The sequence below is a fragment of the Mesoplodon bidens genome, assembly GCF_964165515.1.
Source record: "Mesoplodon bidens genome assembly, chromosome: 12".
Taxonomy (NCBI): Eukaryota; Metazoa; Chordata; class Mammalia; order Artiodactyla; family Ziphiidae; genus Mesoplodon; species Mesoplodon bidens.
The window spans coordinates 13,604,633-13,630,898 of NC_138168.1; the positions used below are offsets into that span (position 1 = coordinate 13,604,633).

The window sequence follows — 26,266 nt, forward strand, 5'->3', positions numbered from 1 at the left end:
GCACTGCGTGGCTTGCAGGATCTGAGTTCCCCGGCCAGGGATCGAACCTGTGCCCAGCAGTGAAAGTGCCGAGGCCTCACCACTGGACCTCCAGGGCATTCCCCTCCCCCTCAATGTGTTTTAATCTATCTGTGTCATTCTTTCTGACGCTCAAATTGTTTGCAGCTTGGCCAGCCATCTGGCAGACCGGCTTCTGTCTGTATCGTCTGTCTTTGAGCACTTCTTTGCTTCTTTGGTGCAAAACATTTTAAAGTTATACTTGCCCCATGCCGGACCTGGAATCGGCCACTTCTCCAAGGAGCCCCGGTTCCTTTAGCGGAGAGTGGTATTTACAAACCAAGATTTCGGTGTTCGGTGTGTTTATTGCAACTGGGCTGTTAATATTTCTAAGCCCTGTAGTCATGAGTTTGTATTAAAACCCCCTAACTACTTTGTTTTTATTTTAAATCAGCTTCACTGTGGTGTAATTTACCAATAATAAAATGTATTCATTTTAAATGGAGAGTTTGGTACATTTTAGCCCCGTGCACACTTGTATGCATCACCTGACTTAGCTGTTTGCAGGCAGTTGTCACCACGTGTGGCTCTCATCTGCGTTCCGTCACTGTAGATGACTGCCTATTCTAGAGTTTTGTAGAAGTGGAAGAATGCAATATGCAGCCTTTTCTCTGATTCCTTTCACTCAACATTGTGTTTTTGAGATTCATTCACGTTGTTATGAATATCAATAGTTCATTGCCTTTTATTGCTGACTAGTAATCCATTGTTTGGAAATGTCACAGTTGATTTATCTCTTTGCAAGCTGATGTGCATTTGGGCTTTTTCCAGCTTGTGGCTGTTATGGATTAAACTGTCATGAACATTTAGCTATAGGTTTTTGTGTGGCCTGAGCTTTCATCTCTCGTGGGTGAATACTTAGAAATGGAATGACTGAGTCATATGATCAGTATATTTGTTAAGTTTATAAGAAGCTGCCCAGTTGTTTTCCAAAGTGGTTGTACCATTTTATACTTCCACCGGGAACGTTGTTCCACATCTGCATTTACACTTGGTGTTGGCAGTCTTTTAATTTTTGCCATTGTAGTGCGTGTGTGATGGTATGTTATTGCGGCTTTGATTTCTGTAATGACTGAGGATAGAGAACATCTTTTCATGTGCTAAATGATCATTCATTTTTCTTTCATTAAATGTCTGTTCAAATCTTTGGCCAGTTTTTAAATTGTCCCTAGAGGTTATGCCTTGGGCTTTTTTATTGAGCTGTAAGAGTCCTGTGTGTTCTCAATACAAGCCTTCCATCACGTATTGGGATATTTTCTCCCACTTGGTGACTTAGTTTAAAATTTTTTAAACAGTATCTTTTGGAGAGTAGAAAATTTTAATTTTGATTAAGTCCAATTTGTGAATTGTTTAGGGTTCATATTTTTAGGACATGTCTAAGGAATCTTTGCCTACCCTGAGAGCACAAAGAGTTTCTTTTTATTTTAAATGTATTTGACTGAAGTATAGTTGATTTACAATGTTGTGTTAATTACTGCTGTACAGCAAAGTGAATCAGTTATACATATATATACTTTCTTTTTTATATCCTTTTCCATTTTATGGTTTATCACAGGATATTGAATATAGCTCCCTGTGCTGTACAGTAGGACCTTGTTGTTTATCCAGTCTATATATTATAGTTTGCATCTGATAATCCCAAATGCCCAGTCCATCCTGCCCCCACCCTTCCAAAAGAGTCTCTTTTATATTTTCTTCTACAAGTTCTATAACTTAAGCTTTTCGGTTTATGTCCATGATTCCATTTTGAGTTAATTTCTATGAGTATTGTGAGATACAGGGAGGGAGGTTATTTCCCTTCCCCGCCCCGCCGACCATAGATGTCCTTTTGTTCCAGCACAATGTGTTAAAGACTATCCTTTCCCCCACTGAGTTTTCTTGGCATCTTAGTAAAAAAAAAAAAAAAAAAAAAAAATCAGCCAGGCATCTGTGGGAAGAATTATTTTTGAACTGTCGAACCTCTTCTGTTTACTGAAGTGTCTGTCTTTACATTGACACCACAGTGCCTTGATTACTGTAGCCATACAATAGGCAGAGCCTGGCCAGCTCCTCCCAGACGTTCTGTACCAGGATTCACAGTCATGTGCCTTCAAGAAAGTGACATAATTAAGTGAAGCTGGCCAGGTGTGAGCAGTATTGCTTTTTTGTATTAAAACTTAAAGGACTAAAACTTCAGCCTGATTTATTTTCATTTACTAAGGTTTTTAATTACGTCCCTTTCCCGTATATTTCTCATGGTTGTTATTATTTCTAATGCCATCTTTTGTACACATGCTTTGCATATCAAATATACAGGAACAGTCCTCGTTGCCATCCATATAACAGTGCTCCATCCCTGTGTACTTGAATGCGGGGCCCATTTGGTCTGTTTTCCAGTTGCCCACTTTGGAGAGAGGACCATCCCCCATGACAGCACAGACTGGTAGACTCGGCTTTGGGGCTGTGATAAGGATCGGGGGGGCACCTGCGGGGAGCAGGGGAGGGCCGGCCTGGCACTGCCAGAAGGGACATAGCCCTTGACGCCACTGTCACCGTAAAGGAATCCAGCCCAGTGTGCCGCATCTTCAAAGAGGCCGGACATCTTTGGGTTTTAACACATCTCTGTTTAAAATGCAAAAACTTTTGCAGGCCAAACCAACCTTCCCTCTAGGGCCACGTATGGCCAAATGCTCCAGCTGTGACCTCTGGTCTGCACAGTAAATAAGGGCAGAGAAAGTGAGTGAAAACTTGACCCCAGGTTAGAGATTAAGTCTGCATCATACCCGACAGGGCTGGACAGAGAAGGAATAGTCACCTTAGGTGCTTTGGAAAGGGACTTTTATAAATAATAGACTTTTGTTGTTGTTGTTTTTCATTGGGTCTTTGTTGCTGCGCGTGGGCTTTCTCTAGTTGCGGCGACGGGGCTACTCTTCGTTGCGGTGTGCAGGCTCCTCACTGCGGTGGCTTCTCTTGTTGCAGAGCACAGGCTCTAAGTGTGCGGGCTTCAGTAGTTGCAGCACGCAGGCTCAGTAGTTGCAGCATGTGGGCCCTAGAGCGCCTGGGCTTCAGTAGTTGTGGCATGCGGGCTCAGTAGTTGTGGCTTGCGGGCTCAGTAGTTGTGGCACACGGGCTTAGTTGCTCCACGGCATGTGGGATCTTCCCAGACCAGGGCTTGAACCCGTGTCCCCTGCATTGGCAGGCAGATTCTTAACCACTGCTCCACCAGCGAAGCCCCTCTATTTTTAATCCAGTTTTAGATTTACAGAAGAACTGAGAAAATACTAGTAAGTTCCCGTACACCTCACACCCAGTTTCCACTGTTAACATTATACATTGATATTTATATGTTACTTGTGTTATAATGAATGAATCAGTATGAGCTAACGTCAGTTCTTTATTCACATGTCCTTAGTGTTTACTACCTGGTGTCCTTTTTCTGTTCCGGGATCCTATTCTGGGCACATGCCGTTTAGTCGTCATGTCTCTATAGGTTCCTCTTTGGCTGTAACAGTTTCTCCAATTTTCCTTATTTTTGATGACCTGGCGATTTGGAAGAGTCCTGGTCAGGTATATTGTAGCATGCCACGCTGTGGGAGGTTTTCTGAGGTTTTTCCTCATGATTAGAATGTGGTTATGGGTTTGGGGGAAGAAACGTGCCATTTTCATCATATCAGGTCAAGGGTGCATACTGTCAGCGTTAGTTTATAGCTCACATCATTCTGGCTCTGGCCGCTGAGAGCTCTTTCAGTTGGCTGTGTTCTTTACACAGACCCTCATCAGTGTGGGTTTGTGTGAGGTCTTTGTTTACTTTATAAACCCCTCCTTACTTTCTGGCTCTACAGGATGATTTAGGGTCATATTGTTTATTTTCCATCTCTGTCCTAGCATCAGCCATTTCTCCAAGGAGCCCTGGTTCCTTTTATCAGAAAGAACGTAAAGCAACCACACCCCAATAAAAATTAACTAAAAAAAGGAAAGAATGAAAGAAAGGAAGGAAGGAAGGAAAGGAAAGGAAAGGAAAGGAAAGAACCACACAGGTTAGAAAAGACCACAGAGGGAAAGTGCCGTTTTCAGCACAGCACATCAAGGGTGCATACTGTCAACATGACTTAAAACCGTGGATGGTAACTTTTGAGGTTCCTCCACTGTAAAATTTCTTCCATACTGTTGTCTCTAGAACGAAATTACTATGCAGCCCATACCCAAGGAGTGGGGAGTTAGCTCTACCTTCTTGGGTGGGAGGAGGGTTACCTACATTCATCATTTGGAATTCGTCTTGCACGGGAAGTTTGTGTATTCCCCATTGGCTTATTTATTCAAGCATTTGTTTATATACTTCGATCATATTGGTGTTTGGTGTTTATTTTCTACTTTAGTTTGTAATCTAATTTTGTTGCTCAGATTGTTCCAGCTTTGGCCATGTGGTAGACTCCCGTGGGCCTTCTTGTATGCCCCCACCAATGTGTGTTTTTGTGTGTGTGTTTTTGAGGGCTCCCTTACTTTCTGGCTCTAAAGATACCCCGGGATCATCTTGTATGTTTTCTGCCCCAGCCCTGGAGTCAGCTGCTTCTCTGAGTACCTCTGCTTCCTTTTATTAGAGCCCAAGCAAGGTCTGGGGCCAGGTGGGCTCATTGCCACTGGAGTGTCACTGCTTCTAGGCCCCCTCAGCTGACCGAGCAAGGAAGTAGGTGTGTGTACTGAGCAACGTGTGTATGCACACATATCTATGTATAGAACCGTGTCTATATCAAGCTACACATGAGTTCATACTGACGTCTCCAACCTCATCCGTAACCACATGGGTCGTGCTAGCCTTTTCTTTTGCTTACCTGTAAGTTCTCACTCCAGTGGTGAGAAACCTGGCTCCCAGCAGCCACTGTCCAAAATGGATCTATTTTTGTTAAGGAATGCAGTGGAACGCTCCTGTCCAGGGCCAGGAGCACTTGAGTTGCTTTCTTCCTGGAAAGTCTTTGTTCTTCCTCTCCGCAGTGGTCAGTGCTTCTCACGCTCGAGACTTAGCTCAGGTCGATGTCCTCAGGGAAGCCTCAGCAGGTCCCAGATCAGGTCAAAGTCTCTGCAACATGCCTCATGGCACCATCTGCTTCCCTTACAGCCCTTATCAGCATCGAATTGAAGTAGCTCACCTTGCAGTTGGTTGTGTTACTGGTTTTTCTTTTCCGGAACTTTGGCTTTGTAGGCAAGGACCTTGTCTGACTTGCTCAGGGGCTAGCACTGGACACATGTTAGGTATGTGATCAGTATTTAGTGAAAAGATACAAGAGGTATGGAAGACGTGTGAGGAGTGGTCTACTGGGTCTTCTACCCAATGACACAGGCGAAGGGTTGAGAACATAACATTAGGGCCGTTTCTGCTTCTCGAATTCTTAGCTCCTTTATTTTTTTAAATTATTTTTATTTTTTAAATTTATTTATTTATTTTTTTTTAGAAATTTATACTTTAAGCTCCTTTAAGTAATTAGCTTCTGCCCCTCAGACATTCATGCTCTGGAAATGGTTGTGTATGGAAATCAAAAAAAAAAATCCAGGGCAATGTACAGTTACGTGAAGGACACTGCGTTGAGTGAATAGCCCTGAGCCAAGTAACAATTTGTTGAGGGAAATGGATGCTGAATCAGATGCAAGAGAGAAAGCAGGCATGATGTTAATTTTCAGACTTGTTCCACACAAAATGTATGGGTGTGTTGGATCATATAAACGTAGCTAGCTTCTGTGTTGCAAAATACCCGATGTTTATGCACAATAATATTGGAAAAGACCCTGGGCTCCAAGTCCTCACTCTGTGCTGCATCATATTTGCACTGCTCTTTCCTTTCCATCTTTAGCTCACTGGATCCTGCCCCATTTAGGGTGACATTTTTTTTTTGGGTTTGGGGTGTTTTTCTGCCGCTGAAATTATTAGTTTAAAAAGGAGGATACCAAATGTAAACGTCTTTATTGTAATTCTGCTTCTTGAGGTTGCCTATGGCATTTTACATTTCATAAGATCAAGGATTTTGTTCATTTCCCTTTGGAAAAAATAAAACAAGCTTTCACCTACTGGTAGGTCTTAAAGGAAGCTAAAAGGCATTTGTTTAACTTTTTCTGCTTTACTCTAAGGGCATTCACACATACGTGTGATCTTCTGAAGCGTTCCAGTCCTGGAACGCTGGCCGCTAGCCATCTCCCAGAGAGGGGCCAAAGCCATGCAGCTTAAAGCTGTGGGAAGAACGTTGGCTAAAGAAACAGGAGTGGGTTGTTGGTAAGAGTCACCAGACCCAGGAATGCGCAGCAGTTCCCTGCCACCCTGCTTTCCTGGAGAAGATGCAGACAAACTGGCACCACCTGCCCTGGGGGAGTTTAAAAGGCATGTAGCCTGGAGGAGCGTGCAGACGTACCACATGCATCTCGTGGTCCTTTTAGCCATTGGATCTGCCCGTGATTTGGGCTTGCGAGTCCTGTCCACTTCACTGGGGGTCACAGCGGGAGGAGTGAGTGACAGAGTATGACTCTAGCGTTGAAGAAATAGGAAGAGAATGCCTTTGGGGGCCGGAACTGGTCCTAATATTGTCCTATCAATACGTGAATTGCTTCCTCTTCATCTTAACATCCAGTGCTTTACTCCTCAGTTTTAGACTGGAGCTCACACCGGGCACCGGAGGATGTGCCTGTGACGTAACTGCTGTTTTGTGCTAAGAAAGTAACAGAGCTTTTAAATATGGAGAATATTTTAGTTACAGGAAAGTGCTTTTACTTTTAATAGGAACAGTCATTGTTACGTTTCCCCCTCTCAGAAAAGAAGGAGTCTGCTTAGGAATCCTTAAAGAGCATAGACGGAGAGAAAAGGACACAGAACAAAGGAGGGATCCCAGGGGGGACTCGAGCAGAAGTTCTGTAAATAGCTGTGCTATTTTCCTTTGAAATGCCGGGCACACTCTGTGTAGTGTAATGGTCGTGTGCTCAGGGGCTGTGTGTCTAACCCTGGAATGAAGAATTCCACACTGAATCTCAGAGCCGTGCATACACGGCAAGGGCATCTGGATCTTTCTGAAGTTTTAAACTACAGTCGTCCCTAGGTATCCACGGGAAATTGGTTCCAGGACCCGCTGTGGGTACCACAATCCAAGTCCCATCGGACTTTGGTACCTGCCCAGTCCCCTCCTGGGGCCTCTGTATCCGCAGGTTTGGCATCTGCAGATTCAACAACCGTGGATGGTGTGAAGGATGAGGAGCCCGCGGATGTGACGGGCTGCCTGTATTTCAATGACAGACTTTAAAAAATGTAGCATACTTGGAAATGTAATTCTGCCACATCACCTGCATTCAAATAGTCAGTGCATTTCCTTTAGCACCCGACCCTCTGAAAAAATAAAACACAAACAAATGTTCGCTCTGAGCTGCTCTCAGAAATTTGGAGCACGCTAAATAAAACCTACTTGTTCTAGCATGAAACTGGCACACAAGTGTGAAGGGTTGCTTCTTGGATTCATCTCATTACCCGAAACCCTAGGCCATTCTGTAGTCTGTGGGGAAAATCCTACGTGTCTTTTACGGCCCTACTTAAGTGAAAAGCCAGGCACCAAACACGTCTGGTTTGGTGCAAACACATGTTTGCTTGTCCCGGTAGGAGCGCTCCCACAGTTCCGTGCGTTCTCCTCTGTAAGGGAATTTCTCTTTTCCGGTTTCCCCTTTCCTTCTGTTCTTTTCCTGTCTGTCCTCCTCTTGCCTGTGAGGTGCCCCTTCAAAACACAGCATCCTGATTACTTGCTACATATGGCTCAGGTCTCAGGTACCACATGGTGCTTGTACACTTATCAAGAATGTTTTGGCACCTGCTGTATGCAGGCACAACCTATGCATTCTCAAGAGGATACCCAGGTCTGAGACGAGGTCCGCTTACCAGCTTTTCAGATTTGAAAATTTAGTGCTCCAGGAAAAAGCAGTTTAGGAGCTGAAAAATCATAGGCATTTTAAGGAAATATCAAAAAAAGGACACAACACTATTTTCAGTACCTTGTTAGATACAAGGCCATTCTGTCACTGTAAGAAAAACATGAACTAGATTTAACTTGATTTCTCAGTATGTTTCGCATATTTGAGATATCAAACAAAAAATGGAAATGTTTCATTTTCTGCAGTGTGTGAGGGAACAGGGGTGGAGTGAGTTGAGGAGAGGGCTGTGTTTTTGTGAAATTTTTAATAAAATTTCTGGCTTTTTTCCCACCTATGGCAAAGATCTAGGACATAAAAGCATTAAATGTTAATGCTGATTCAAAATTAACTCTTGCTTGCTGAGAGGAATGAAAGATCTAAATAACTGGAGAGAGAGATACCATGTTCATGGATTAGAAGACGCCATATTGCTACGTTGTCAGTTCTCAATGAATTGATATATAGATTTGATGCAGTCCTGATCAAAATTTGACAAAATTTACATACTGACTCTGAAACTCATATGGAAATAGTCAAAACAACTCTGATGAAGAAGAACAGAGATGGAGGACTCACACTGCCTGGTTACAGTGGTTGTCATAAAACCAGAGTAAATCAAGACAGTGTGGTATTAGCATTAGATCACCAAGTAAACCAATGGGTCAGGGAGAACGTCCAGAAGTAAACTCACACGTATGTGGCCACTGACTTTGTTTTTTTTTTTACATCTTTATTGGAGTATAATTGATTTACAATGGTGTGTTAGTTTCTGCTTTATAACAAAGTGAATCAGTTATACATATACATATGTTCCCATATCTCTTCCCTCTTGCGTCTCCCTCCTGCCACCCTCCATATCCCACACCTCTAGGTGGTCACAAAGCACCGACCTGATCTCCCTGTGCTATGCGGCTGCTTCCCACTAGCTATCTATTTTACGTTTGGTAGTGTATATATGTCCATGCCACTCTCTCGCTTTCTCCCAGCTTACCCTTCCCCCTCCGCATATGCTCAAGTCCATTCTCTAGTAGGTCTGTGTCTTTATTCCTGTCTCACCCATAGGTTCTTCATGACATTTTTTTTCTTAAATTCCATATATATGTGTTAGCATACGGTATTTGTCTTTCTCTTTCTGACTTACTTCACTCTGTATGACAGACTCTAGGTCTATCCACCTCATTACAAATAGCTCAGTTTTGTTTCTTTTTATGGCTGAGTAATATTCCATTGAATATATGTGCCACATCTTCTTTATCCATTCATCGGATGATGGACACTTAGTTTGTTTCCATCTCCGGGCTATTGTAAATTGAGCTGCAATGAATATTTTGGTACATGACTCTTTCTGAATTATGGTTTTCGCAGGGTATATGCCCAGTAGTGGGATTGCTGGGTCATATAGTAGTTCTATTTGTAGTTTTTAAGGAACCTTCATACTGTTCTCCATAGTGGCTGTACCAATTCACATTCCCACCCACCAGCAGTGCTAGAGTGTTCCCTTTTCTCCACACCCTCTACAGCATTTATTGTTTCTAGATATTTTGATGATGCCATTCTGACTGGTGTGAGATGATATCTCATTGTAGTTTTGATTTGCATTTCTCTAATTATTGAAGATGTTGAGCATTCTTTCATGTGTTTGTTGGCAGTCTGTATATCTTCTTTGGAGAAATGTCTATTTAGGTCTTCTGCCCATTTTTGGATTGGGTTGTTTATTTTTTTGTTATTGAGCTGCATGGGCTGCTAATAAATTTTGGAGATTAATCCTTTGTCAGTTGCTTCATTTGCAAATATGTTCTCCCATTCTGAGGGTTGTCTTTTGTTCTTGTTTATGGTTTCCTTTGCTGTGCAAAAGCTTTGAAGTTTCTTTAGGTCCCATGTGTTCATTTTTGTCTTTATTTCCATTTCTCTAGCAGGTGGGTCAAAAAGGATCTTGCTGTGATTTATGTCACAGAGTGTCCTGCCTATGTTTTCCTCCAAGAGGTTGATAGTTTCTGGGGTTACATTTAGGTCTTTAATCCATTTTGAGCTTATTTTTGTGTTTGGTGTTAGGGAGTGATCTAATCTCATACTTTTACATGTCCGTGTCCAGTTTTCCCAGCACCACTTATTGAAGAGGCTGTCCTTTCTCCATTGTACGTTCCTGCCTCCTTTATCAAAGATAAGGTGACCATATGTGCGTGGGTTTATCTCTGGGCTTTCTATCCTGTTCCATTGATCTGTCTTTCTGTTTTTGTGCCAGTCCCATACTGTCTTGATTATTGTAGCTTTGTAGTATAGTCCGAAGACAGGGAGCCTGATTCCTCCAGCTCCGTTTTTTGTTCTCAAGATTGCTTTGGCTATTTGGAGTCTTTTGTGTTTCCATACAAATTGTGAAATTTTCTTTTCCAGTTCTGTGAAAAATGCCAGTGGTAGTTTGATAGGGATTGCATTGAATCTGTAGATTGCTTTGGGTAGTAGAGTCATTTTCACAATGTTGATTCTTCCAATCCAAGAACATGGTATATCTCTCCATCTATTTGTATCATCTCTAATTTCTTTCATCAGTGTCTTATAATTTTCTGCATACAGGTCTTTTGTCTCCTTAGGTATGTTTATTCCTAGATATTTTATTCTTTTTGTTGCAGTGATAAATGGGAGTGTTTTCTTGATTTCACTTTCAGATTTCTCATCATTAGTGTATAGGAATGCCAGAGATTTCTGTGCATTAATTTTGTATCCTGCTACTTTACCAAATTCATTGATTAGCTCTAGTAGTTTTCTGGTAGCATCTTTAGGATTCTCTATGTATAGTATCATATCATCTGCAAACAGTGACAGCTTTACTTGTTCTTTTCCAAGTTGGATTCCTTTTATTTCCTTTTCTTCTCTGACTGCTGTGGCTACAACTTCGAAAACTATGTTGAATAAGAGTGGTGAGAGTGGGCAACCTTGTCTTGTTCCTGATCTTAGTGGAAATGGTTTCAGTTTTTCACCATTGAGGATGATGTTGGCTGTGGGGTTGTCATATACGGCCTCTATTCTGTTGAGGAAAGTTCCCTCTATGCCTACTTTCTGCAGGGTTTTTATCCTAAATGGGTGTTGAATTTTTCGAAAGCTTTCTCTGCATCTATTGAGATGATCATATGCTTTTTCTCCTTCATGTTGTTAATATGGTGTATCACGTTGATTGAGTTGTGTATATTGAAGAATCCCTGCATTCCTGGAATAAACCCCACTTGATCATGGTGTATGATCCTTTTAATGTGCTGTTGGATTCTGTTTGCTAGTATTTTGTTGAGGATTTTTGCATCTATGTTCATCAGTGATATTGGCCTGTAGTTTTCTTTCTTTGTGACTTCCTTGTCTGGTTTTGGTATCAAGGTGATGGTGGCCTCGTAGAGTGAGTTTGGGAGTGTTCCTCCCTCTGCTATGTTTTGGAAGAGTTTGGGAAGGATAGGTGTAGCTCTTCTCTAAATGTTTGATAGAATTCGCCTGTGAAGCGAAGTTGGAAGATTTTTCATCACAGTTTCAATTTCAGTGCTTGTGATTGGTCTGTTCATATTTTCTATTTCTTCCTGATTGAGTCCTGGCAGGTTGTGCATTTCTAAGAATATGTCCATTTCTTCCAGGTTGTCCATTTTACTGGCATAGAGTAGCTTGTAGTAATCTCTCATGAGCTTTTGTATTTCTGCAGTGTGGGCTGTTACTTCTCCTTTTTCATTTCTAATTCTATTGATTTGAGTCTTCTCCCTTTTTTTCTTGATGAGTCTGGCTAATGGTTTATCAATTTTGTTTATCTTCTCAAAGAACCAGCTTTTAGTTTTATTGATCTTTGCTATCGTTTCCTTCTCTTCGTTTTCATTTATTTCTGATCTGATTTTTATGATTTCTTTCCTTCTGCTAACTTTGGGGGTTTTTTGTTCTTCTTTCTCTAATTGCTTTAGGTGCAAGCTTAGGTTGTTTATTTGAGATGTTTCTTGTTTCTTAAGGTAGGATTGTATTGCTATAAACTTCCCTCTTAAAACTGCTTTCGCTGCATCCCATAGGTTTTGGGTCGTCGTGTCTCCGTTGTCATTTGTGTCTAGGTTTTTTAAAATTTCCTCTTTGATTTCTTCAGTGATCACTTCGTTATTAAGTAATGTATTGTTTAGCCTCCATGTGTTTTTATTTTTTACAGACGTTTTCCTGTAATTGATATCTAGTCTCATAGCGCTGTGGTCGGAAGAGATACTTGATACAATTTCAGTTTTCTTAAATTTACCAAGGCTTGATTTGTGACCCAAGATATGATCTATCCTGGAGAATGTTCCATGAGCACTTGAGAAAAATGTGTATTGTGTTGGTTTTGGATGGAATGTCCTATAAATATCAATTAAGTCCATCTTGTTTAATGTATCATTTAAAACTTGTGTTTCCTTATTTATTTTCATTTTGGATGATCTGTCCATTGGTGAAAGTGGGATGTTAAAGTCCCCTACTATGAATGTGTTACTGTCGATTTCCCCTTTTATGGCTGTTAGGATTTGCCTTATGTAATGAGGTGCTCCTATTTTGGGTGCATACATATTTACAATTGTTATATCATGTTCTTGGATCAATCCCTTGATCACTATGTAGTGTCCTTCTTTTTCTCTTCTTTTATTTTTTCTGTTGAATGTTTGCCTTTATTATCTTTTATTCCCCATCTTTATTGGAGTATAATTGCTTAACAGTGGTGTGTTAGTTTCTGCTGTATAACAAAATGAATGAGTTATACACATACATATGTTCCCATATCCCCTCCCTCTTGTGTCTCCCTCCACCCCCCCATCCCACCCCTCCAGGTGGTCACAAAGCACGGAGCTGATCTCCCTGTGCTATGCGGCTGCTTCCCACTAGCTATCTACCTTACGTTTGGTAGTGTATATATGTCCATGCCTCTCTTTCGCTTTGTCACATCTTACCCTTCTCCCTCCCCATATCCTCAAGTCCATTGTCTAGTAGGTCTCTGTTTTTATTCCTGTCTTACGCCTAGTTTCTTCATGATATTTTTTTTCCTCTTAAATTCCATATATATTTGTTAGCATATGGTATTTTTCTTTCTCTTTCTGACTTACTTCACTCTGTATGACAGAGTGTAGGTCTATCCACCTCATTACAAATAGCTCAATTTCGTTTCTTTTTATGGCTGAGGAATATTCCATTGTATACATGTGCCACATCTTCTTTATCCATTCATCCGATGATGGACACTTAGGTTATTTCCATCTCTGGGCTATTGTAAATAGCGCTGCTATGAACATTTTGGTACATGACTGTTTTTGAATTATGGTTTTCTCAGTGTATATGCCCAGTAGTGGGATCGCTGGGTCATATGGTAGTTCTATTTGTAGTTTTTCAAGGAACCTCCATACTGTTCTCCATAGTGGCTGTACCAATTCACATTCCCACCAGCAGTGCAAGAGTGTTCCCTTTTCTCCACACCCTCTCCAGCATTTATTGTTTCTAGATATTTTGATGTTGGCCATTCTGACTGGTGTGAGATGATATCTCATTATAGTTTTGATTTGCATTTCTCTAATGATTAATGATGTTGAGCATTCTTTCATGTGTTTGTTGGCAGTCTGTATATCTTCTGTGGAGAAATGCCTATTTAGGTCTTCTTCCCATTTTTGGATTGGGTTGTTTGTGTTTTTGTTATTGAGCTGCATGAGCTGCTTATAAATTTTGGAGATTAATCCTTTGTCAGTTGCTTCATTTGCAAATATGTTCTCCCATTCTGAGGGTTGTCTTTTGTTCTTGTTTATGGTTTCCTTTGCTGTGCAAAAGCTTTGAAGTTTCATTAGGTCCCATGTGTTCATTTTTGTCTTTATTTCCATTTCTCTAGCAGGTGGGTCAAAAAGGATCTTGCTGTGATGTATGTCATAGAGTGTTCTGCCTATGTTTTCCTCTAAGAGTTTGATAGTTTCTGGCCTTACATTTAGGTCTTTAATCCATTTTGAGCTTATTTTTGTGTATGGTGTTAGGGAGTGATCTAATCTCATACTTTTACATGTCCGTGTCCAGTTTTCCCAGCACCACTTATTGAAGAGGCTGTCCTTTCTCTACTGTACGTTCCTGCCTCCTTTATCAAAGATAAGGTGACCATATGTGCGTGGGTTTATCTCTGGGCTGTCTGTCTGTTCCATTGATCTGTCTTTCTGTTTTTCTGCCAGTCCCATACTGTCTTGATTACTGTAGCTTTGTAGTATAGTCTGAATTCAAGGAGCCTGATTCCTCCAGCTCCCTTTTTCGTTCTCAAGATTGCTTTGGCTATTCGGGGTCTTTTGTGTTTCTATACGAATTGTGAAAATTTTTGTTCTAGTTCTGTGAAAAATGCCAGCGGTAGTTTGATAGGGATTGCATTGAATCTGTAGATTGCTTTGGGTAGTAGAGTCATTTTCACAATGTTGATTCTTCCAATCCAAGAACATGGTATATCTCTCCATCTATTTGTATCATCTTTAATTTCTTTCATCAGTGTCTTATAATTTTCTGCATACAGGTCTTTTGTCTCCTTAGGTATGTTTATTCCTAGATATTTTATTCTTTTTGTTGTAATGGTAAATGGGAGTGTTTTCTTGATTTCAATTTCAGATTTTTCATCATTAGTATATAGGAATGCCAGAGATTTCTGTGCATTAATTTTGTATCCTGCTACTTTACCAAATTCATTGATTAGCTCTAGTAGTTTTCTGGTAGCATCTTTAGGATTCTCTATGTATAGTATCATGTCATCTGCAAAAAGCTGCAGTGACAGCTTTACTTGTTCTTTTCCCAGTTGGATTCCTTTTATTTCCTCTTCTTCTCTGATTGCTGTGACTACAACTTCGAAAACTATGTTGAATAAGAGTGGTGAGAGTGGGCAACCTTGTCTTGTTCCTGATCTTAGTGGAAATGTTTTCAGGTTTTCAACATTGAGGACGATGTTGGCTGTGGGTTTGGCACTTACGGCCTCTATTATGTTGAGGTAAGTTCCCTCTATGCCTACTTTCTGCAGGGTTTTTAACTAAATGGGTGTTGAATTTTGTCAAAAGCTTTCTCTACATCTATTGAGAGGATCATATGGTTTTTCTCCTTCATGTTGTTAATGTGGTGTAGCACGTTTATTGATTTGTGTATATTGAAGGATCCTTGCATTCCTGGAATAAACCCCACTTGATCATGGTGTATGATCCTTTTAATGTGCTGTTGGATTCTGTTTGCTAGTATTTTGTTGAGGATTTTTGCATCTATGTTCATCAGTGATATTGGCCTGTAGTTTTCTTTCTTTGTGACCTCCTTGTCTGGTTTTGGTATCAAGGTGATGGTGGCCTCGTAGAGTGAGTTTGGGAGTGTTCCTCCCTCTGCTATGTTTTGGAAGAGTTTGAGAAGGATAGGTGTAGCTCTTCTCTAAATGTTTGATAGAATTCACCTGTGAAGCGAAGTTGGAAGATTTTTCATCACAGTTTCAATTTCAGTGCTTGTGATTGGTCTGTTCATATTTTCTATTTCTTCCTGATTGAGTCCTGGCAGGTTGTGCATTTCTAAGAATATGTCCATTTCTTCCAGGTTGTCCATTTTACTGGCATAGAGTAGCTTGTAGTAATCTCTCATGAGCTTTTGTATTTCTGCAGTGTGGGCTGTTACTTCTCCTTTTTCATTTCTAATTCTATTGATTTGAGTCTTCTCCCTTTTTTTCTTGATGAGTCTGGCTAATGGTTTATCAATTTTGTTTATCTTCTCAAAGAACCAGCTTTTAGTTTTATTGATCTTTGCTATCGTTTCCTTCTCTTCGTTTTCATTTATTTCTGATCTGATTTTTATGATTTCTTTCCTTCTGCTAACTTTGGGGGTTTTTTGTTCTTCTTTCTCTAATTGCTTTAGGTGCAAGCTTAGGTTGTTTATTTGAGATGTTTCTTGTTTCTTAAGGTAGGATTGTATTGCTATAAACTTCCCTCTTAAAACTGCTTTCGCTGCATCCCATAGGTTTTGGGTCGTCGTGTCTCCGTTGTCATTTGTGTCTAGGTTTTTTAAAATTTCCTCTTTGATTTCTTCAGTGATCACTTCGTTATTAAGTAATGTATTGTTTAGCCTCCATGTGTTTTTATTTTTTACAGACGTTTTCCTGTAATTGATATCTAGTCTCATAGCGCTGTGGTCGGAAGAGATACTTGATACAATTTCAGTTTTCTTAAATTTACCAAGGCTTGATTTGTGACCCAAATATGATCTATCCTGGAGAATGTTCCATGAGCACTTGAGAAAAATGTGTATTGTGTTGGTTTTGGATGGAATGTCCTATAAATATCAATTAAGTCCATCTTGTTTAATGTGTCATTTAAAACTTGTGTTTCCTTATTTATTTTCATTTTGGATGATCTGTCCATTGGTGAAGGTGGGGTGTTAAAGTCCCCTACTATGAATGTATTACTGTCGATTTCCCCTTTTATGGCTGTAAGGATTTGCCTTAGTTATTAAATTGCTCCTATGTTGGGTGCATAAATATTTACAATTGTTATATCTTCTTCTTGGATCAATCCCTTGATCATTATGTAGTGTCCTTCTTTGTGTCTTCCAGTAATCTTTATTTTAAAGTCTATTTTGTCTGATATGAGCATTGCTACTCCAGCTTTCTTTTGGTTTCCATTTGCATGGAATATCTTTTTCCATCCCCTTACTTTCAGCCTTTATGTGTCTCTAGGTCTGAAGTGTGTCTCTTGTAGACAGAATATATATGGGTCTTGTTTTGGTATCTATTCAGCCAATCTGTGTCTTTTGGTGGGAGCATTTAGTCCATTTACTTTTAAGGTAATTATCGATATGTATGTTCCTATTCCCATTTTCTTAATTTGGGGTTTGTTATTGTACGTCTTTTCCTTCTGTTGTGTTTCTTGCCTAGAGAATTTCCTTTAGCATTTGTTGTAAAGCTGGTTTGGTGGTGCTGATCTCTCTCAGCTTTTTCTTGTCTGTAAACATTTTAATTTCTCCATCAAATCTGAATGAGATCTTTGCTGGGTAGAGTAATCTTGGTTGCAGGTTTTTCTCCTTCATCACTTTAAATATGTCCTGCCAGTCCCTTCTGGCTTGTAGAGTTTCTGCTGAATGATCAGCTGTTAACCTTATGGGGATTCCCATGTGTGTTATTTGTTGGTTTTCCCTTGCTGCTTTTAATATATTTTGTTTGTATTTAATTTTGACAGTTTGATTAATACGTGTTTTGCCGTATTTCTCCTTGGATTTATCCTGTATGGGACTCTTTGTGCCTCCTAGACTTGATTAACTATTTCCTTTCCCATAATAGGGAAGTTTTCAACTATAATCTCTTCGAATATTTTTTCAGTCCCTTTCTTTTTCTCTTCTTCTTTTGGAACCCCTATAAATCGAATGTTGTTGCATTTAATGTTGTTTCAGAGGTCTCTGAGACTGTCCTCAGTTCTTTTCATTTTTTTTCTTTCTTCTGCTCTGCAGTAGTTATTTCCACTATTTTATCTTCCACGTCACTTATCCGTTCTTCTGCCTCAATTATTCTGCTATTGATCCCATGTAGAGTATTTTTAATTTCATTTATTGTGTTTCTAATCATTGCTTGATTCATCTTTAGTTCTTTTAGGTCCTTGTTAACTGTTTCTTGCATTTTGTCTATTTCCACGATTTTGTATCATCTTTACTATCATTATTCTGAATTCTTTTTCAGGTAGACTGCCTATTTCCTCTTCTTTTGTTAGGTCTGGTGGGTTTTTATCTTGCTCCTTCTCCTGCTGTCTCTTCTGATAGTCTTTATTTTAAAGTCTATTTTGCCTGATATGAGAATTGCTACTCCAGCTTTCTTTTGGTTTCCATTTGCATGGAATATCTTTTTCAATCCTCTTACTTTCAGTCTGTATGTGTCTCTAGGTCTGGCCAGTGGTTTTGACAAGAGTACAAAGGCTGTTCTGTAGTTTTGGGACAATTAGATACAGTTGGAACAATTGGATATCCACACGCAAAAAAAGAAAAAGAAGAATTTCAGTCCCTCACATCACATACACAGAATTAACTCAAAATAGATCATAATTAAATATAAGACCTAAATCCATAATAACTTCTAGCAAGGAGGAGAAGAGTGTGGGTTAGGCAACCATATCTCAGATATGACACCAACAGCATTTTTCATGAAGAACAAATGGATGCACTGGACTTCATCAACATTAAAACTGTCTGTCCTTCCAAAGATGAGCCATATCTCCCAAGAGGGAGGAGATATAGATATACATATAGCTGATTCACTTGGTTGTACAGCAGAACTTAACACAATATTGTAAAGTAACTATACCCCAATTAAGAAAAGAAAGAAAAGAAGAAGTGAGCCACAGACAAGGAGAAAATATTTATGTCTCATATCTGAGAAAAGAATTTGTATGCAGACTATATAAATACCTCTCAAAACACAATATGAAAGAATTAATTTTAAAAGTAGGCAAAAGATTGGAACAAATACTTCACCAAAGAAGCAATGCCATATGGCTTATAAGCACATGAAAAAATACGCAACATAATCAGTCATTAGAAAAATGCAAATTAAAACCACAGTGACATACTACTAATACCTATTAGAATGGCTAAAATGAAACACCAACCACACCAAGTCTTGGTGAGGATGTGGAGTGATTGGAATTCTCACACACTGCTGGCGGTGGTACAACCACTTTGGAAAATAATTTGGCAGTTTCTTAAAAAGTTAAATGTACACATACCATGTGATCTAGGCATTCCACTTAGGTATTTATCCAAAAATAATCAAGTCTGCATAGACTCATACACCGATGTTCAAAACAGCTTCGTCTGTAATATCCAGAGGCTTGAAAAAACCCAAAAGTCCATCAACAGGTAAATGGATTTAAAAAAACAAAACAAAACTGTGGCACACCCATACATCCATACAGTAGAATACTACTCAGCAATGTGAAGGAATGAACTGTTGATATACATTGTAGCCTGGCTGAATCTCCATATCATTATTCTAAGTGAAAGAAGCCCAATTAAAAAAAAACCAGTATATACTATATGATTCCATTCATATAAAATTCTGTGGAGATCAGCGGTTGCCTGGGGTTAGGAGATGTGGAGAGTGTAAGAGGGATGGCTTTAAAAACAGCACAAGGAAACTTGGGGGTGATGGCTATGTTTATTATCTTCATTTTGGCCATGTGTTCATGGCCATTTACATAGGTCAAAGTGTATTAAATTTTACGTTTAAAAACATGCATTTTATCCTTTCAGGGGTCCCTAAGACTGCCCACATGCTTGGTGATTTACTGGGACCCCTAGCACCTAGCATGTATTGTACTTATGGAAAAGATGTGTCACTGGGATGCAGTAAGGATCCGTAGGCACATCAGTGAGGGAAAGACGTGAGGAAGGGTCTGGAGGAATCCGTGTGCCACTTCCTGTGTCCTCTGCCTCCCATGAGGGACCACAGAGCACACCTTCCCTCCAGCAGCAAAGCTGTAACTATGGAGGTACAGTGATTATGCCCACTGAAACCCATTTCAGGTTCAGGGTTTTTACTGGGGGCTGGTCACATAGGCACCTCTGCCCACCAGTATTTCAGATGCCCGAAAAGAAAATGTGTTCAGTGGCCCAGGGGGGCAAAACAACCTTATCAACGTAGGAACTGCTTCAAAAGCCAGATTCCCAGGTGCCAGCCAAGGGCCAGCTTATAAGCAGGCCTTTCTGAAAATCATAGTCTCAGGACTGTTAATTCTTTTCTGTAGTCAGTTATACCTCAGTAGCACTCTTTTTTTTTTCAGTAGCACTTTTTAAAAACAATTTAAGTTAGTATGAGCTAGCACAAGGCAATAGTGATTAATTTACTGAAAAAGTGATAGACTATAAAAAAGTCATTTCAGATTTGTGGAAGACCAATAGAATGGGATCTTCATTACCTGGATTGCTTCATGCTCTAAAATCTGCTCTTTGGAGTGAAGTGGGATATTAATAAATAAGTAAAGTTGGGATATTTGCTAAATGGGAGCTTTGAGTTATATTTTCATTAATACAGTAGTATAACTTAATTTGAATTGTACTTGAAAATCTTTGCCAAGAATATAATTTTTCTTCCTTTCATTAAATAATTCCTTGATTGATAATCTTTATTTTAATCATTGGTTAACCAACCATGACCCAGTTCTATAGCAAATAAAAGGTCAAGCATTGGTGTTGAAATTATAACAATCCCAACAACGGGTCCGCCTGGTGCAGCGGTGTGGCACACCCAGCTGGGAGAGTAGGCACTGCTGAAATCCAGCCTGTGCTTTGATGGCCAAGCCAGGGGCCCTGGCATGGGTGTGTCCACCTGAGAAAGGGGCAGCTCTTTCTAGTTTGCAGAAAGGTGCCACATGGGCTGACTTGGCCCCAGCACGTGTCCCAGAAGGAGGTGGTGGTGACAGTGATGGTTTTCCCCCAAAGTGCTACCTGCTAGAGGCCAGCTTTGTTATCAACGTGTCTTTGTTTGTTTTTGCTTTTTTGTTTTTTTAATTTGTATTGGAGTATAGTTGCTTTACAATGTTGTGTATCAACATGTCTTTCCCCTTAAAGAAATACAGGAGATAACTTCCGGTTGAGGGCTGTCTTTAAGAGCATGTACCTGGAGAGGACCAGAGATTCCAGCAGCCCGTGTGGGCCTTTCCTCTCAAATTTGGCCCGATCGCCTTTGAAAGGCATGCGAATTTAGGGGGCATTTTTCTTTCTGTCAGTCCAGAGGGTGCCTGGTGTCTGTTCTGTATCTGGATCCCGTTATGAATGTCCCCAGACAAGAGCTCTCTGTGTATGTAACAGTAAAAAAGAAATCAGAGACAGGCAACCCCTGTGGCTCCTCTGAGAGGAGCTGCTGCTGTTGCTGAGTAATAAGGTTGCCTAAGGGGCACTCGGGAACTTGCACTTGCGGAGGGGCCAAGCGTAGTTGAAGATCCAGCTTTGAGACAGATAGACAGTATTTGATGGTCACAGCTCAGCCTCCGATGAGCGATGTTCAGACATGGACCCACTTTATTTCTCAGCCCTGAGCCCCTGGCTGAGTCCGTGATAGCACAGGGCAGTGGCACCAGGCAGCCACACGTCAGGGAACCGGGGAACAGTCTGCCAGCAGGAGGGTTCTGGTTCTGCTTGGAAACCTTCACCCTTCGGAAATCTCCACCCCGCCCCCGCCCCCGTTTTTTCTGTGGCTCACATTCCTCTCCTCGTTCAGGTTCCTTCCCCTAAGGAAGCTTCAACTACATCTCTTTCCCCTTTTGTAGATGCGAACAACACGCAAGGTCTCTGTGTGGCCAGTGGGCCTGGTTGGTGGGCGGCGCTATGAACGTCCATTGGTGGAAAACGGGAAGGTCGTCGGCTGGTACACCGGCTGGAGAGCAGACAGGACCTTTGCCGTCGATATGGCAGGTGAGCGCATGGATCGTGGGGTTTGCTTCTGCCGAGTTGTTCCCACCGCCCCCCCCCACCCCCCGTGTGTAACTGTACTGCAGGCAGGACGCTTTGAAAGACCGCTTTGCTTAAACCCTACATTATGTTATGTTCAGCACATGAACTGTTTAAACCTTCAAAGAAGGCTGGTTGGGTGATTCAAGGAGAAATTGATTTGGGGCGTGATTAGGAAACACTCATTCCATTCCATTTGTCACCTGTCCACGCAGCCATCCCTTCATCCAGGTGCTGGGCTGGGCGGCGGGGAGCTGGGCAGTGAGAAACAGACCTGGCCCCGGCCTTACAGGGGTCTACAGCCTGTACCTGTCCATGCCTCGCTCTACAAGTCCGACTGGTTGTAATATATCACATGTGTACTGATAAATGTAACAGTGGTATGGTATAGGCAAGCTAATCATTTTGATGCTTATTGATTGATACATTTAGCGCTTATTGATATATTTAAGAGTGAAAATATAAAATTGGATCACTGGTTTTTCAAACAGATATTAATGTTGAGTATAGCTGTCTTTCACAGTTTTTACTCTCTGACCAACCAACTAAATTGAATAAAACCTACTGTAGACCACAAATTCTAAAGTGCTGCTTTATCATAAAGTGACTCATTCTCTGGGGGTTATATAAAATGATGCCTGTGATAACTGTGGAACGATGCAGTTTGAAACATGAGGCTTTGGAGGCAAAGGAGAAAACAAATGGCTAAAATCACTGATGTCTGTAACCTAGAAGATGAAGGCAGAGAAGCTTCCAAATCCATCTCAGTGCCGAAACAGAGCTCTGTCTGTCTGTCAGTCTGTGCTTGGCGGATCTTTTTGTGTGCTATTTCCCAGCTGTAGTCAGAATCACTCCTCAGAATTGTTTTGGGATGGAGGCTGTGTTCTGACTGGCTTCATGACTTTTATTCTGACAATACTATAAATTTGAGGGAGCGAGGTTATGAAGAGCGCTGGGAGTAAAAGCTGCTGTGGAAAGGCGTTGGGGATGGCCAGCCTGCTGCTCTGCTTTGTGGGAGAAGACAAACCAGGGTGTTTTAACTCAACATTTAACAGCGTTTCCTGAGGGCCAGCTTTGTGGGATTGTGTGTCATGGTCTCTGACCCAAGGATGGTCCAGATCTCTGACCCTTCCCTGACCCCTCCCCCCTCCCAGGCCCCCTCCCTGCGTCCTGACCTCTCTGTCCCTCTTCCAACCCAAGTCTTATTCCTCGATCCCCAGTTCTTGCAGCTGCAGAGCTGAGCTTGCATCTCAACCAAAGAACCTTCCTGAAGGCAGACAGACAGGCAGGCCAGCTGTATTTGGAAGGTGATGAGGATTCTCAAAAGGGGTGTCGCCTCAATCAAGTCTGAAACTATAAGGCCGGCCATAACTTGTCTTGAAAATCAAGTTTTTTGCTGCTCAGAAGCGTTAAGTTTGAGCAGAAGTCTTGAGGAACAGTAGGCAAACTCTTGTGCTTCTCTGGGACTTAGTTTCCTCGTGTAGAATGCGGCAGTAGCGTGAATGACCACTGAGGTCTTTGCGAATGAAGTCGTCCTTTCCCTGGCTTCCCATCTTGGGAAGCTCAAAGACGAGTCCAGGCCCATGGATTCTAAGTGAGGGTGTGACTGCTAACGCAGCCAGCTGGCAGATGTTTGGTCCTTATGGTCCCCAGGAGTTCAAGTCTCCCACATGGGATCTCTGCCCATCACCCTTCAAGCTAACTTCAAGGTGAGGGTAACATAGATACGTCTTCCTGGATTTTGCTGTAAGAACTTTATGTAGATGATCAAGTATCCAGTAAACCCATCGAGTATTTTGCATTGTTCTCCCCAGAATTTGGATCCAAATAGATATATCTAAAATTCAAGAAAGGCACATGGGTTTTGTGAATTAGGCCTGACTGGTGACAAGATATTTCATATTCTTTCGCTGCCAGAATCTCTGGGAAACTTCTCCATGACATGACGGATGTTTGGATTTTTTAAAGCACTTTAATATATTTTCAAAGCATAATATAAGACCTATTGTAAAATATGAATGATTTGCTTATTTTTATAAATTATCCTTATTTTAACATAGGAATAAAATTTCTGTCTCAAAGAAAACAACTTTTGAAACACTAAATTATTTTCTTTACATGTGAATTTGCTTTCCAAATTAGTTTTCAGTAAATTATTGATATTTTTGGAAACCTTTAAGTGAGAGGGATTTGGTTGATAAGATAAAGATCTGACTTTGAGTAGTTTGTTCTCATTCTAAAACTTGAAATTCTACAGCTTTGTTTAGATTCCATATGATTCATTTATTCTTAGTGGGAAGAGAGAACAGGACTTTTGGATGTTCATGTACAAACGGTACTTCCCACCTCATTTTCAAGAGACACACACAGACACACATACACTCACAATCTCTAGAGAGTAGAAAGCTGGAAGCCCACTCCCTGCTGTACCCAGGAAAGCCTAAGGATCACTGCTTTAAAAGTGGTTCTGATGGTTGAGTGAGGGGACTGCATTGGAGTCCCGCTTGGACTGCCACAAACTGATTAAAAAACATGAAATTGACAGCCTCATGGGGACCTAGCTCTGCCCTCCAGCTGGCAAGCACCAGCCTGGAGGCCCACACAGAATGTGAAGCCAACCATGTGAGAATGCTACCCTGCCCTCCAGTAGGCCCACATCCCTGCAAGAGGAACGGCCTCGCAGCCAACCAGGCCAGGGCCCAGGCCTGCTACCATCACACCCACAGTAGCCAGCCCAGCCACAGCAGAAGGATGCATGCAGCCCACAGAGGGGGCACCCCTAAAGCATGAAGCTCTGGAGATGAGAGGGGAAGGGGCTGCTGGGATTCATAGGACATCTTCTGCATGAGGCCACTTCCCCAAGATTGGGAAATGTAATTGACCCACGTCACACATAGAAGCAAACAAAATTGGGCAAAATGAGGAGACAGAGGAATATGTTCCAAATGAAGGAACAAGATAACCTCAGAAAAAGAACTAAACAAAGTGGAGATAAGCAATTTACCTGATAAAAAGTTCAAGGTGATAATTATAAACATGCTCACCAAACTTAGGAGAAGAATGAATGAACATGGTGAGAATTTCAACAAGGAGCTAGAAAATATAAATAAGAATGAAACAGAATTTAAGAATACATAACTGAAATAAAAAATACACTAGGATGGGGCTTCCCTGGTGGCGCAGTGGTTGAGAGTCCGCCTGCCGATGCAGGGGACACGGGTTCGTGCCCCTATCCCGGAAGATCCCACATGCCGCGGAGCGGCTGGGCCCGCGAGCCATGGCCGCGGAGCCTGTGTGTCCGGAGCCTGTGCTCCGCAACGGGAGAGGCCACAGCAGTGAGAGGCCCGCGTACAGCAAAAAAAAAAAAAAAAAAAAAAAATACACTAGGAGGAATCAACAGTAGGTTAGATGATATAGAAGAACAGGTCAGTGATCTGGAAGACAGAGTAGTGGAAATCAACCGAGCTGAATAGAGAAAAGGAAAAAGAATTTTAAAAATTAGGATAGGGCTTCCCTGGTGGCGCAGTGGTTGAGAGTCCGCCTGCCAATGCAGGGGACACGGGTTCGTGCCCCGGTCTGGGAAGATCCCAGGTGCTGCGGAGTGGCTGGGCCCGTGAGCCATGGCCGTGAGGCTGCGCGTCTGGAGCCTGTGCTCCGCAACGGGAGAGGCCACAACAGTGAGAGACCCACGTACCGCAAAAAAGAAAAGAAAAGAAAATATTTCTAAAACAAAAAGATAAATAAAATCATACATATTCCTTTAAAAAAAAAAGAAACATGAACTTAAAGAGCCCACGCATAGCATTTCCACAGCTGTCTTGCTTTGAGGGGTTGAACATACATTCAGCAGAAGCCCCTTGGGGTCTGTCCTGTTTGTATTTCTGTGAAGCCACAGCCTAGCCTCCACCAGAAGCTTATTTGCATATCAGGCATCGGAACTGGAATGTTTCATGTCTTTTGTGGAGTTTGACTCCGTGTCTGTCTTTATTTTGCCACACTGAACACCACAGATGTGAGTTTTGCTCTGAGATGAGAAAACCTGGTCCTGAAGTTTTCTTGTATGCACAGTGGTAGTGGCAGAAGTCATGATTATCCCTCTTGCATAGAGACATAATTTTTAAAATTCTAATGATTCCTATTGAAGCAAGAACTAAGATACTCACCCACAGGATAGAAAGACCGCAATGGAGGCAGCCCTTGCCCTGGCTGTGGTGTGCGGTTGGCTTCAGCAGTTGGTCAGTGGCCACCCCACTCTGCCAATCCAGTGAGCCCTGGGACTGTCTACACTAGCCTGTGCCTCAGGCTTTAATTCCAACACCCCAGGCATCTGGCCACTGGCTAGTTCTCAGTGCCTGAAAGCAAGGCAGTGCACACAAAGTTTTTAGTTTTAGTTTTTAGGGAGTTGCTTTCAAGTGACAGACTCACTTTGGCTGCTTCCAATGAGGTGTCAATAAGAACCATTGCTCAGAAGAACCGAGCTTAAAGTAATCTTCAGCCTCACTTGGAGGTGTAGATTTGATAAAATTCAGAACTTAAGGCTGAGATACTTATTTTGAGTTTTCAACATTTGCATGCACCATATTCTTAGCTCTGGGGGGTGGCAGGCAGGGCACTATGCTCCCTATGTGAAGTACATACCATTTCCAGTTGCGTCCCTGGCACACTGTAGGGACTTTATTCTGGTAAAAATCCAACCGGGTGTACTACAGTTCAGCTCTGGCCCTAACCACCCAGAGCTAGCCCAGACCCCACAAGTTAGAGGGTGTGGTCCCCTTCCTTCAGACACCAGCTCCACTTTGGGCATCCCCAGGCCATCTACACTTCTGATCCATGGGCTATAAATTTGATGTTTTCCTCTCAGGTT

General features: G+C 41.6%; 1 protein-coding gene across 1 annotated transcript in view; it reads left to right on the forward strand.

Annotated features, from left to right (window-relative positions):
* B3GAT2 (beta-1,3-glucuronyltransferase 2) overlaps positions 1 to 26,266 on the forward strand; it is a gene marked incomplete at its 5' end in the record, with an annotated part of 91,995 nt that overhangs the window by 21,238 nt on the left and 44,491 nt on the right. The window contains one exon of the mRNA XM_081250747.1: positions 21,222 to 21,366. Within this exon, the coding sequence (XP_081106873.1) occupies positions 21,222 to 21,366 (145 nt within the window). The remainder of the gene's footprint in view (positions 1 to 21,221; positions 21,367 to 26,266) is intronic.